Genomic DNA, 15,037 nt, shown 5'->3' on the forward strand with positions numbered 1-15,037 from the left:
ACAAGATTTACCTACGTACATGTAGCTATTAATGTCTGCACTTTCAAACCTTTAAAAAAGCAAAAGTATGTATTTTAACATATATTATGTACATAGGAAAGAAAGTTGATGAAAACTTCTTTTGGGCTAACCATCAGCTTAAAAATACCTACCAACACCGCTTTTGACTGTAACATATCCCTGGTGTAAACACAATCTAAGTCATTCTAAGCACATTTTCACATTTTGAAAAGGAAAAACAAAACATAAAATAATATTAAATCAATCTTTTTATTTGACAACCAAAATAAATTTATTTCAATTAATACAAAAACAAACAATGTGATTTACTGAGGAAGACAAGTTTGACTTTGGAAATATACAAAACAGTATATTGCAAAGATATTTTTAACAACTTTACATACAAAATATTCATTTAGTAAATTTAAATTTTACATCTTCCTCATTTTGAGTGAATTAAATATACTAATTTACCGACTCGGTGGATTTACGATTCTATTATTTACAACTAAACGTACAAAAATATTATATTATTATTATTTTGAGTTAAGCGAGATCGTTGCAGTAAAATGTTTAATCCTAAAAAGTGGTGGACGAACATGAACGATAGAGGCAAAACAAAGAGAATAAGAAAGCTTTTATTTATATTAATTTAATGTGCATAGTTCTTTATTAAATGAGGGTTTGCTCGACGCGTCCTCCGCCGTATCACTTCATGATTAAGGACTACAAATGTGTCTAAAACGAATCGAAAAATCTCGATAGATACGCGTGAGTAAACCGTTCTAATATAAATATGAAAAATCTATATCAAATTTAAATGTTCTAAAAGATGCTTGGAGATTTTATTTTCTTAAGTAATGGATAGGAACCCTTCATTTTCATACCGTAGAACCCTTAATTAATAAGTTCTCTAACCCGACTAAAAAGAGATTATTTAAACAATAAGGTTTTGACAAAAAAAACAACTGTTTAGTCTGCCAGACAGTTTGCCAAAAAATATTGGACACGTATTTTTCTTTTATGTCCTAAGCAAAATACCAAAGCGAAACAATGATTTAAAAACTCGTCTGACATCACTTACTAGTACGATTTTTACTAGCAAGACAGTAGTGATGTTTTAGCCCCCACTTGGTAGTTCTTGCTTTTTCTTTCTTTTGCTTTCTTTTTCTTGTCAAACTTCAGTGCTTGTTATCTTCCTTACTGTCATGTTAAAATGAAAAATATATTTTTGTGCAATCTGTCTGAAGGTCTATGTCTGATGTCTAAATACTCTATTGCTGTTCACATTCAACTCATGATATAGGAAAATGATTTATTGATACCACTTTGTGTTATTAACACTTGTAATGTCACCTCCGTACATTTTAGCTAGTTTTAATCCCAATAATAGTGTCTCTAGTGTATTGGGACTGTATAAAACAATTCTCACAACTCGTTTCAATTATACTATGAGTTTGCAATGACGAAATTATACGAACAATCAAAGAAACAGCTCTTTCCTTTATAAATCATTTTTATTAAGAAATTTCTTATTTCGTTGTTTCGTCTTTGAAAACGCAAAGTTATGACACAACGGTGTATTGAAATTACAATTAAATTGAGTATCTAATGTAACTAGCACCTAATACTAAATTAATAATTACAATGTTAGGAATTACTAGATATACATACAACGTATCTCTATACTAATTGTATTTTCAATCAATAACTTAAATAGAATATAAAAATGCCTAATTATTTACTTAAATTAATTAAAAGTTAAATGCACTGAGTATTCATGGATCATTGAAAGAAACTAAGTATTTTTTAATTTTCCGCTAGCTTTTATAGGCGTCTACTAAAACATAAAGATAGAAATTGCTTTGGAAAGTAACGAAAATCATTGTCATTTAATTTAGATAAAGGATAAATCTATTTAATAATATACAATAAGCAGACGTATGATATCTTGTGTGATAAACAAAAATGTACATGCTTAACTTGATCATAGCAAACAAAAAATGTTGACACTTTTACTGGTTGTCGCGAACAACGAACAGTCGAACTTGCTCACGGCAACCAAGAATTTATATGAGATACTTCACTGGTTGCCGTGATTAAAACATGTACATTTATGCCAGTTTTTTATAAAAATCTTTCGTCTGCTTATACTAAAAAAATAGAAAACTACAAATTTAGGACTAATAAGATACGTTTTATAGTTCGTATCACAACCTTGATTAGCAAATACCTAATAATTATTCACATCTATGTTTATTCACACTTCGTATAAAATTACCGTGTTTTAGTGCTATACTAAGAGGTAATTAGCATATTCGCTACTAGACTGGTAATGAAAATTACCTACAGAGTTCAAAACATATTAATTTGCGTGTATCACTTTTTTAGCAATCAGTCCTTTTTACTTCATCACTGTGAACGCTATTTAGAAGATGCGTAACCCAATGAGTCTTCTGAAGTTTTCAACACATAAAAACATTCTTCAGCCACTGAAAAAACAAATCCAATAATTAAGAAAAATCATATTAAAAATTAGAACATATTATAAGCATTTTTTGTGCTGGCAATGAGTTTTCTTATTCTCCAAGTATATGTTAAGTTACCTATCCAAGTAGGAAAAATAATACAAAGAAATTACCTCGGTAAGACTCATTTGAACAGCTTCCGTGCGAAGATTCTTGCGGTAGATTTCTAGACAAAGACATTTAAAATTATGACAACATAATAAAATAGGTATCTATAAGACTATTTAAATATTGCTCGCAAAAAATTTAACGGCCTTCAAAAAACTAACTTAACTAAATAACAAAAATAATAGAATATCAGCCATACTCCGTTTGTTTAGGCACTTAATAAGGAGTTATATATATGCTGCTGGCTGGACAATGTTCCAGAGTAGATTTTGAAGTCTGGGAGTATGAGACGGAAAAATGATAGTGGCAATTTGTACACGTTACAAGCCCCATGTTTACCAGTGACACATGACTGGCATAGTTGTCTTGTGTCATAGGTGACAGAAGAGGCAGACACTCGACTATCACAGGTATCAAGACCCACACTAATACAGTTACTATATATTTAAATTTATAAGCCAGGCGAACTTTTAAACAGCACTTTTGGTTTTGTAGGTTTTTCTATTTAGTCAGCCAGAGATTCTATTACATCTTCAATTGCTATTATCGGGTACAATAATAGCAATTGAAGATATTACACACTTTAGTCATTCTTCATGTTTGACGTTAATATCCGAATTCAAAATCCCATGACTACTAAGAACTTCTCCCATGCATGCAAATGAAAAAACATTTTTTTTTTCACAATTTAAATATTCAGATCATGACCAAGTCAGACCATTACACTTTTATAAAATTGTTCTGTACAGAAGCGTATATCTGTTACTGATTCAAAATAATGATATACTTACCAAAAGCTCTATGGAGATGCATGACAGCGGACACAAAGTCTCCAAACCTGAGCATGCCATCCTTCCTCATGTACCTCAACACGAGTAGGTGCATGACTTTCTCAGGAACTACGAAACCGACGTCGCAGAGAGCGTCACGAAACCGCTCCGCCCTGAGGACCCCCATCTTCTCTCTGGCGTGCGTCCTGAACACCAGCTGCCAGTGCTTCAGACTGCACATGAGGTCTTTGAAGTCTGAGAGGGAGATGCGGCCGATACCCTTCTTCTGTGGTTTTAGTTAAGGAATTATGGATAAGTGGAAGTAAGCTTAACATTTAACAACAACATTTCTATTGTGTCTATTAGCGGGACAGAGAAGTGGTTCAATTTGCTGAGAATGTATGCGGCTAGAGATTATAGTAACTAAAAAACTCAATGTGTATAAGTATCAAAATGATGTTTTATTAAGTAATTTTATTGCGAATGTAGAAGAGTATAATAATATTACTTAATAACGTGGTAGTAGAGCCTCTGTTCTGTCACTTCATCTTGGATCCATCTTGAATCCTGAGCACAAACTCTAAACGAAAAGCTTGAAATATGAAATAGGTCAGCCAGAGACACAAGACTATTAAAAAAAGGTTTTTCATACATCGACAGCGATTCGATCCACTTGTGACTCGTGAACAGACCCATTACCGCCAATAATTGCAACATTTATAAAGGATACATCCAAAGACAGCACAATTTGTCGACATGTATCAATTGAAGCACAGCTCTTGATATAGTCATTCGGGAGGCACGCATCAAGCAGTTCTTGCAGTTCAAACGGATCTATCGTCTTATGCTCATCAGCTAATTGTAGGAACACTGCCTCGTATTGAGCAAAACTATTCACCTCAACCACTGGAGGTGCCTTCACTAGGGCTGTTTTGGTCATTTTTGGCAAATTGTCCAATACTTTCATGCTGATTGGTTTGCTTGTGAATATTCTTAAGGTGAAGTTTGCTTCGTCGCGTGGCTCAAATGTGGTTGGCATTATTATGTATGTGCTCGCTGATAGGTGTGATCTGAAAATGGAAGATAAGTTTTTAAAAAGAAACTAACTTTGTGTCCCTATTCATAGTATAGTAAGTTTAGTAGATTCAAAAAATATACAGATCTAAAGCCACGTTGTCTATGAGTGTCACATGCAAGCCTATAAAATTTATTAAATTAAATTATTTACCACCTAGACAAGTACCCACTTTTAGAACAATATGCCCATATTAAGCTGTAAGTGGGTCACTCTTCCTCTACGTAAAGATAAATTGTAACCTGGTTGAAAAAAAAAGATTTTAAATGGATCTAGCACGATATTTTTCAGTTAAACATTATAAGTATTTCTAGCTGTTGCTCGTAGCTTCGCCTTATTGGATGTCGTAGCTGTAAAAGCCTCGGTTACCGAAGTTGGATAATGTATCAACAGGCTCTATACGAAACTTTGTTGAAATCTGGTTACACAAACATACGTTTATAGTAGTGGTGAATTAAATTACTTTAAAGTTACATACCTGTAAGTAACTTGCCGACTATTCGTATATTGTGAATTGATGGTACTCTTCACTTTCCTAAAGAACAGCGCTTTAGCAGTCTCTTCTAATGGAGCAGATATCTTGTAGATACTGAATCCAATTACTTTGGGCTCCATAATGCAATGCTGGTTCAGAGATATGATCACTGTGTCGGGTTCTGGCAGGGTTATTTGTATTTGCGGGTTTGTATGGAAAAAATCTGCAAGCAATTCTGTTAATTCACTTAAAGTATACTGCATTATCGATGAAAATTGGGATAAGTAAAGAAATGTGAAGACTCTGCTATTGCACAACTTTTTACACGTGAGAAATATTCAAGGACAATACTTATTGTGTCTTTTAAACCCTGTACATAATATTACCGAAAAAATAGAAATAGATTCTCAAACATGCTTAGGTTTTATAGCAATTTAATACAAGAAATATGCTATTTACTGTTAACTTCAGCTCTGTTTAACTGGTTCAGGATTGACTCCATGCGGCCTATATTTTTTGGACTAAAATCATTTCTTCCTATTCGCTTCTCGACTAAAGTTTACTCATTAATTTGGATCAATATCCCACATGCATATACTTACGAACATAATTCCGGCAGCCCCCAGCTGACACGCCTCGCTTCCACCCAGACTGGTGCATCTTCATCTGCCACATTTGCTTATCAGCTAAGAACGGCTCCGCTCTGCAGGTCTCTGAGTCCAAGTGAACAACTTCCACGCGAAGGAAGGCGCGTTGGAAATCAGAGAAGAGCATCCAAGTCCCTTTAGGTGTAGAGATTATGCGATCCCTGTCTATAGGCGAGATTGCGTGCCAGCTGCGAAATTATAGGAAGAGAGTGTTACCTAGTGTTCAGAAAAAGACCCGATGGGTTCCAAAAACTGCAAAACAAATGGTCACCCATCAAATTTTTGTTCGCATTACCGGTTGATAAACTTTACGTTTTTAGCCTTTAGATACAGATCCCTTAAAAGGATGCGTATTAAACGAGCAGCAGACAAATATCTAAAAATAGCGATCTCTTTGGCCATTGTTTAACATAATTATGGAGTTATTTTGTAAATTTCATTTCGTTATTGTTTTGTGAACAATGAAACATGGCTAATACCTATATCTACAGCGTGAAAACCATATTGGTTAATCCCCATGTAGACAGAATCAAACCATAACTTGATTGTAGCATAAAATTCACAAAGCATTAAAACTTGGGTGTAAGTCACACTTTTATTTTTATGAATGAGTTCAATTAGAATGACAAGTCAAAGTCTCATCAAAAAGAGGTTATATAATATCGAAATAAATCTAATTTTTTACATTCTCTTTTTCGATGTGAAATAATACTGTCCATTCTTAGCTTATATCACAGCATTAATAATTATAATGACACGAAAAGTAATTCAAAAGATAACTCACGCGTCTGTATTTAATACGATGTAAGGTACGGGGACTTCTCCAATGCCGATGGGTCGTCGCATTCGCACAACATGTACCGGGCCTTTTGTGCTCTCCACCTGAAAAGTAGTAAATATTTTGGTTTAAACTACAGGACCTCTTGATGTTTAATAATAATAAAATAAATTAAATTAGCGAATAACCTGTCATAATAAAAACATACTCTTTTTATGCTTTGAAGTAGAATAAAGTCAACATTTGGGAGGCGCTTTTAATCGTAAAGACGATTACGGAATTATTTTGCTCCAAGTTTTTATTAATTGTTTAATTTCATACAGAACTAAGTTAAAAGGTTGCAGAAGTCACATCTACAGCTTTTGCACAGTAGAGTAAGCTGAATCCAATTGAGAAGAATGTTGGAAACCAATTTATACAATCGTAACTTTGTCAAGAGTAAATACAAGGTAATAAACCTTACCTGTTCCACATTTAAAATGACGTAATTCATTTCCGTTTTGAGTTCAGGAATTTTGTCGCCGACGGCCTGAAACAGTGAATTATGTAATGGTTAGTCGGATTTTTTATTTTGATTTTGCAATCAAAGTTTTTTTGTTCTGAAGTGGTAAAAAGACTTGCACTCATCGTGCTTTTTTAAATCGCTTTGTACAATAATGAAGCGTATGTATAATCGCCTAATAGTTTTCAGTCCTCAACCGTTTTTTAGGAGTTGTATTTTTATAGACAGCCTTCTTCCTGAAGAAAGAAGTGGGCAGTATCAGACTCATACTGGCTAATCCTGAACCATTGTGCAACATCTCCATGTTTTAGCCGGTGTAGTGTAAAAAAACGGAAAAATGGAAGTACTGCAACAAATACTTACGGTGCATACATGATGTGCAGTAACAAGGCTTGTGCTCTTCAACAAGCTCTTCAGACTCTCAGCCGTTGTCATCTCGATCTGCAAACTTTCTGTAATCCCGCCGGTAAGGTCCGATAAACCATCGAGCAAGCTCCCATACTTCAGAGCTTCGTAGGAACCGTGTAATCTGAAAACGTACGAAAAGTGGGATCAAGTCAAAGTATGAAATAGTAATCTTGCAAATTTCTAGAATCATGATAAACTGTAGATATTTTTTGTTTTTAGTTACAAGATAAGGCTGCCTGTATATTGAAACGGATAAATTTTAGATGGATTGGAGTCTACAAAATCAATATCCGTAGCACTATTTCAATGTCAAAGTATTATGTTCCATAGAAGGCGCTCCGTTTCGCCCATCCTTCACCGCTTCTCCAGCGCACAGCATTTTAAGATTGACACTGCTCCGCCTTTGTACACCTAAATTAAGACTTGACAAACATTACCAATTGTAAAATCGTGTCTATGCAAGTTTAAATTATCAAAATATACGAATAACTAAAACAAAAACAGGAGCTCTAAAAGTAAAGAGTCCCGAATGCAAAGGTTCCCCAATTTGGTTTTACTCAGGTTACATAAAATACTTACTTGGCGTAAGCCTTCTCCAGGAGCGCCGGCCACATCTGTTCGGTGTGGTGACTCTGGAGGAAGGCGAGCTTGCCGTTGACTGTCGGGAGACGATCGTCAACCAACACCTCGAGCCATTGCCCACACCACCAAAGGCGGAATCTGCAAAATTCGAAAACGCCTTTTAAGTTAAAGAGCAATTTAAGAGGTTAATTGGATGTTCAAGTTAATTGACTGAATGTTTAAGAAACTCAAAAAAGAAAACAGAAGTTCAAACATGTACATAATATATGTATATTGACCATGAGCATGAGCGTGATTTTAGTCAGTTGAAAGCTTGACAGTTACGTAAACGTCTTAGCAAAGGAGCTACTCCAGGAGAGCTATTTATTAATACGCAATCCTAGGTAGGTACGCAATCCTACATTAGAATATCCCGTAGATACAATCAAAATAGACCAAGGCATTACAAAATCAGGTTCAATCAAATCTCGAGGCTGCTAGTCTCATGCAAAAGGCTCAATTCAAGAACCTCCGTAGGCACCTAAGACCCAATCAAATGAAGTAATCCACAGCAAGCGGCGACGCAGTGCATCTGCTGACTCCAATGGTGTGGTGTCATCGGCTTAGCGGTCGCTAGCCACTTAGCTGACGTGACCTGCCTAATCCCATTTTAGCCTGGCAGCCTTTTTGAAGCCGTCTTTAATCCCAGTCTTGGAACGCAGCGTGGTGTTCTGAACTCGATCTTGCAAATCAACTAAAAGAATGCTGCGTTTCATAATTGTTTGGCAAACTCCAATTCGGAACATTTGGGAATCGTTTGGCGACCAGGGTTGGAATACCATAGGTTATGTAGATTAGGATATTTTTTATATATTTTAAATATTAAAAAAATAACTCTATTGTTGTTCGACTTCCGCAAACAGCCATAGGGAATAGATCTGAACACTAAGACATAAAACAAACACCTTCCCCTAAGGTTTACCAGTCAGATTCTATGACTACAATAAAAGTAGGTCACGTACTTCAACAGAACACGTATTCTGAATTGTATTTCACGGGAGGCGTAGCTCAATGGTTAGAGCGCTCGCTCAGCAAGCGAGAGGTATCGGGATCAAAACCCGGCGCTCCCATGCTTGGATTGTAAAAGGTAGCCTTTTGTTATTTTTTACGTTCTTTTTTATATATTTTTGCCACGTTAAAATTTTACCCACAAAGTTACGCGAGAATTAAAAGTAGTTGTACAAATAAAGAATATTATAAAGCTAAAGAGTTTGTTTGTTTGGGCGCGCAAATCTCAGGAACTGCTGGTTCAGTTGAATCTTTTTGTGTTCAATAGACCATTCATTGAGGAAGGCTACATAACATCACGCTGCAACTAATAGGACCGAAGATACAATGGAAAATGTGGCAAAAACGGGGAAAAATATTCATCTTCGAAGGCTTTGGTTCAAAAATTAGTAACTTATATCTTCTAACCACGCGGACGAAGTGGCGGGCAACAGCTAGTACTTAATAAAATAACAATTCACTAACCATTACTTAGCTACTATATTTAGTTTGTATGACACTGCGGGCGACAAGCATCGGCCCCTGGGTCTATCTAATCTATTTACGAGAAGGTGTTTCTAAAAATGAAACGTAGAGACTAACTTAGAGACAGTCAGCTAGCTATAGTGGCTGCGGTGTAACTAGCAGAGCTCACGGGGCTCACGGGGCACGGCGGTTTCTCGGAGTACCTGAATCGCTTCAAGTGCAAAGAGAACCCGTCGTGCGTCTGTGACCCGGATGTCCCAGAAACGATTGTAAACGTCATAACCGAATGCCCAGCACACTGTAGAGACCGACAGGACACGGAGACGAGAATGGGAGTCACAATAAACACTGATAGCTTGGGTCAGCTCATACGTCATAAAGATACAAAACATGCATGTATAGAATATTGTACAAAAATAATAAAAATATTTAATCAAATAAATAAATAAATAAATGTTATGAATTGAATGTAATGTAAGAAAATGAATATGAATGTTAAAGTAATAAAATTGAAGATGAATATGAATGTAAAAGTAATAAAATTTAAATTTAGAAAAGAAACGAACAGAAATTGTATAATTGTAACCTAAAAAATGTAAAGATAAGAAATAAGAAAATGAAAAGAAAGAAAAGGATATTAAAAAAGGAAAAGAACACCCTAACCTGTAAAAAGTAATACAAGTAAAAAAGAGCTAATAAATGTCCCTGGCAATTACTCGCCAGGGAAATACGCATATAAAAAATAAATACTATAATATAGCAGAGCTCATGTCTGACGGCCGGGGGAGCAGACAACATCTAAAATGGAGACCCAAAATCCATAAACTCATGTAAGACTACGTCTTCTCTGCGAAACCTATGTTACAAAATGAAAGCTAGGTCGATCTAGATGGGAGAATAAAGGAACTGGGTGCCGCGACTTATGAAGCCTTTGTCAGGAGATTTCGATAGTCCGAGTTGATTTTTTTCTTGCTCTCATTACCGCTAGCTTGGCCTTTGTCACTCCTGACATAATATAGTTCATAGAATAATGTTAAGTACCTGAAAACGCCAGCGTATGTCTCGTCCACCCTTTGGTCCGCGGGCACCACTCGGTAGAAAAGGCCCTTTGTGAGGTACAGCACACCGAGACACGAGACCATCCATTTGTCTCCTGTGAACAATGGCAGAAAAAATCTTAAACCTGGAGTTATTTGATGTTACATTATTTTAGCTTATCGCATGGCGTCGCTTCGCAAATGTACTGTTATTTTTCTAATAATATTACCAAATATCGAACATCTTTTTAGAATTGGGTACAAAAATTCAAATCAATTTGCATGAAAGAATATAAAATCGCCATTATACATTTATCCTGTGGCAACAACGCTAGGCTGTGAATTAATGATTTTTTAATCGAAAAACAGATAGAAACAAAAATATAAAAATACCTTTATTTATTCAATTCAGCCATAACAATAACGACTAATTAATTGAACAAAAACAGCGACTTAGACAGAAACAACCTCACCGAATTTTAAAGTCACATCATACAAAATTGTGTATGAAGCCAGGGTGGTTATAGGTTGTCGGGGCATTGCCAGTACCGTTCGGTACTGACATTGCGCCGACAATGCCGCGAAGCAGACGGTTTTCGACGACGAAGCTACATATACTTTTCTAGCAGTCAAATTTCAGATCAAATTCAGAAGGCGAAGTTAAAACAACATTGAACTGACGTATAAATCAAAACCGAACAATTTCCTCGTACCAAAAAAACAACAGAAATTCTGTTCAAGGTGTTAGGCTACCTTTTAACCGGTATTCATTTGAGTGTGATCGAATGCGAAAATTATTTTGTACTACAACAAGGACTGCTAGATCTTAACTCTACATTAATTACACATCCTAATAGTACATGTAATAAATGACCAAAACTCTGGGATAGTAAACAATGAGTCTACTGTTCACTTATCTCGAAAGGGTGAATGTACAGAGCGCATGCCCCAGCATTACATCTGCTTTCACGAACTTCGTATCAAACATCCCTCCATACATATCACTAACCAACTTCAGACTGGTTTATTATCTTAGCCAAAAATATAATCTTCAAATCACTAAATAACGTCTTAATTCCATCACTCACTCGAATTTGGCCGACGCGACGCCGTAAAGGTTACATTTTCAACAATTAGAAAGATTTTATTTGATAAGGCGTAGTGATCATATAACATGCACTCGTTCTTGCTATAGTTACAAGTACTAGACTGCAATGAGGGGACTTTATTGTACTATCATTGTAAGTGTCAGATCGTGTCCGCTGTGCGCGATTCGAATCAACTAATTTGATGCCCAGTGTGTCGACTAACTACAAACTGGACACAGTAAAAATAATAATTGATTTAATTTTATTGGTTTTCGCTACGTGATTTCTTAAGAAAATTAGTGTCGTTTTTTGTCTTAGGTTCTTGCGATTTTTGCATGACATATTAAGGTAGCAAATATCACTAAAATTGAGTTTAACAGTACTTGCTGCAGTTTTAGGATTTGAAAACGTTTTTTACTGCAATTCAATGTCGGCCACACTTCTTAAACTGCAATTAATTCTAGTGAAATGTACGAAAAACAGCAGAAAGACTTTGGTTTATACAACATTCTGCATTATCGCAGTTTAGAAGCTTAGTGAAAAAAATAAAATGAATTTTAGAGCTAGAACTTTAACTTTAAGCACGATATTCTAGGTAGTAAAAATTTACGGTACGATTAGTAAGAAATTAATAATTTTATCAAAATATTTTGTCCAGATAAATTACGTGGTATGTGAACACGATGGCGAGGTTACTTGATGAAGCTCAGTGCAGTGGCTGACCAGACAGCTCCCATCGCGCTCTCCGAGAGGTAGCGCGCGATGAGATCTGTCGCTTAAAAACCATATACAATAAATAGTACTGGCAGGACCTATGCTGGTATTATTTTCACCTTCATCCCTAATACGGGGGTATTGGAGGTGAAGGTTCCTATTTAAGTTTTACCGAGGTGTCGTATGAGGAATATGAAAATAGGATGACGTTTGACTAAACTAAACCTGTTTTATTTAGTGAGGGTAGTCAGTAATTCTCCTGTATTGCTCCGTAAAAAGTTATTGTTATTTAACATTTTATTTGAAGTTTATACTACTCTACTATCGATTTTCTTAGTATTGTAAGTCGTCGCTACGGACTTTTAACGCTATAGGGCTAAAGAAGGGATTACCCGGTAAAAACACCGGATTTATTTACCTGGGGCCTTGTTAGGTACGTATTTTCTGAAAACTGTAATACAGCGAAGAAGGAGTCCCTTCGAAGTATGTTTGGACCAAAACATTAAAGGGTGCATCTGATAACAGCTATGCATTAGTACGTAAATTTCGCAAAAAAAATCATAACAACGCCATGGTTTAATTCTGCCCTACTATCACCCACGTCTAAATATTTTGCATCATTAAGGCACTAAACATGCATTAAACAATCCTAATCATCCAAAAAGCATCCCTTAAAAACATACAAACGAAACCCACAGGGGGTTCTGAATGAAAAATAAAATCGGCATGGGTCATGCCAATTTTTTGTTTTTGTATATTGTTTTTGACCGACAGATCTCATCGCGCGCTACCTCTCGGAGTGCGCGATGAGAGCTGTCTGGCGACAGCTCCCAACGGACTTGATCAGGAAACCTCGGTTTATACCACATACATATACAAGCCTAGTTCACATTAGCTCATTGGAGCGATTGTGGAAACGAAGGCGGTCGCGATTTATCAATCTTGGCATGCAAAAGTTACTGTACAGAATTTGCTCTGTCAGAAGCAGGCATGTTCGCGACAATCGCGTGATGTTTGTTTCAGACAGTAATCAGCTGTAGCAGTTACTTGTCCATATAATCGGCGCATCAAACAAAAATAAGAATACCATTAAAGCGAGAGAAGAAGCCTCAGCTAATATAAGCTTCTTTGAACTTTTAGGCCCTGTCTTTGAAGGCAGTGTGAGTGAAACTCTCGAAACCATCCGCGCCCGCCGCCTCCCATGGCAAGTTAAGCCACATCCGTTCTGCATCACTAACCAATTGTGACCCTATTCAAATGATTACCGACTGCCACGTGATATATGGCGTATGAATTTCTGTTCGGTTTTGCATGTACATTATTTTACATGTTAAATTTATTATAAGTCCGATTCCTTTAGCGCGTTGGTGTTTTTGTCACTAAATAAAATTGGGCCTCATTTTGTTCATGTTCTATGCTTTGTTCTAAGAACTTATCTTTCTCTTTAAAAATTTTGGCAATGTAAATAAGAAATATTCTATTTTTTGGATTACAAAATGTCAAATGTTAGAGCTAAAGAGTTTAGTGCCTAAGGGTATAAACTAAATCGCGACAAAGTAATTGCGTGATCAGAATGGAATACGAAGAGCAACTTCTTTTCGGGCATTTAGCCAGTTAACAGTCTATAAAAAAAAGCAATATTCATCGGTAAAAGTCAAAATACTCGTAGCCAACTAAGGTAACTCAAAATAACGAAACTATTCCAAATCGCAATAAAAACTATAAATACAAAAGCCTCTCGCATTTCGCACAGCATTTCGTTTAATTTGCGCAGCTGAATATTTTCATGAAGAATTTAAATTTCTTGTGCTACAATACTTACAGACTCTGTAACCCCACATCCACCATTCTCATATATTCATTTTAATTTTTGGGAACAGTATTGACGAGCGTATATGGCCAATGAAAATATGCGACTGAGGCAGAAGCCACTGCAGTCTGTCTATTGGGTGGGAACACAGATTATAAGAGCGTGGAACAGAACGGACATATCTTTAACTCACGGGTAGAGAGATTTGATTTAACAAATCTATAAAAATACTAGCTGACCCAGCAAACGTTGTTTTGCCGATTTTTTTTCTAGTTGTTTGTATTTTAATGCCACATTATAAAAGAATAAAAACATACAATTTCGTCCAAAGAATAAAATATTTTTTTTTGTGTGAGCAACCCTTATCACTTAAGGGTATGAAAAATAGATTTTGTTCTATTCTCAGTCCTGCCCAATATGTATACAAAATTTCATAAAAATCGGTCGAACCGTTTCGGAGGAGTACGGTAACTAACATCGTGACACGGGAATTTTATATATTAGAAGATTAATATTTAAAATTAAATGCTAAAGTAGCACGTCTGTGTCTGTCGAGTTTTCACGCCAAGTTAGGGTACGGAATGAAAATAATTTTTGGTTCAGAAATTGTCTAGAGCCTAAGGAAGGACATCGGCTACATTTTTGTACAAAAAGGGGTTGAAAGGGAGGAAGAAAAGTTGTATTAGAGTTTGAATTCTCTTTGACCTAGAACTATTTATTTTATTTTATCAAATCATTAAGGAGTTCTTATGGCTTGGGTGCCTCTTAACACAGAGGGACTTAGAACCACCATTTGTGGGTATCAAATGTTTATTAGAAAATCATGCTCTCGTATCAGGCTCTCGTATATAAGCTAGGCTATTGAGATGATAAAAATAAATTTGACATTCAGTTTATTTGTCAGTTTATTACCCTTATATAACAACACATCGTGCATGTATCAGAAACATAGGTCTGGGCAAAAGTCGAAAAAAATACCTCTCATAGCAAACATGGCCATCCA

The 15,037-nt window shown here is 35.8% G+C and overlaps 1 protein-coding gene across 2 annotated transcripts in view; it reads right to left on the minus strand.

Moving 5' to 3' along the window:
- Nucleotides 1-419: 419 nt before the first annotated feature.
- Nucleotides 420-15,037, minus strand: part of LOC113507974 (calpain-C) — a 61,089-nt gene continuing 46,471 nt past the window's right edge. The window contains exons 4-14 of one of the 2 annotated variants that reach the window (XM_026890936.1): nucleotides 10,427-10,538; nucleotides 7,871-8,011; nucleotides 7,247-7,412; nucleotides 6,845-6,910; nucleotides 6,388-6,485; nucleotides 5,559-5,791; nucleotides 4,960-5,191; nucleotides 4,137-4,476; nucleotides 3,428-3,692; nucleotides 2,642-2,694; nucleotides 420-2,492 (exon numbers count right to left, since the gene is read on the minus strand). In XM_026890936.1, the coding sequence (XP_026746737.1) occupies nucleotides 2,466-2,492; nucleotides 2,642-2,694; nucleotides 3,428-3,692; nucleotides 4,137-4,476; nucleotides 4,960-5,191; nucleotides 5,559-5,791; nucleotides 6,388-6,485; nucleotides 6,845-6,910; nucleotides 7,247-7,412; nucleotides 7,871-8,011; nucleotides 10,427-10,538 (1,733 nt within the window). In that variant the 3' untranslated portion in view covers nucleotides 420-2,465. The remainder of the gene's footprint in view (nucleotides 2,493-2,641; nucleotides 2,695-3,427; nucleotides 3,693-4,136; nucleotides 4,477-4,959; nucleotides 5,192-5,558; nucleotides 5,792-6,387; nucleotides 6,486-6,844; nucleotides 6,911-7,246; nucleotides 7,413-7,870; nucleotides 8,012-10,426; nucleotides 10,539-15,037) is intronic. The other variant, XM_026891016.1, reaches the window with a different exon arrangement.

Source organism: Trichoplusia ni, chromosome 1 (assembly GCF_003590095.1).
Source record: "Trichoplusia ni isolate ovarian cell line Hi5 chromosome 1, tn1, whole genome shotgun sequence".
NCBI lineage: Eukaryota > Metazoa > Arthropoda > Insecta > Lepidoptera > Noctuidae > Trichoplusia > Trichoplusia ni.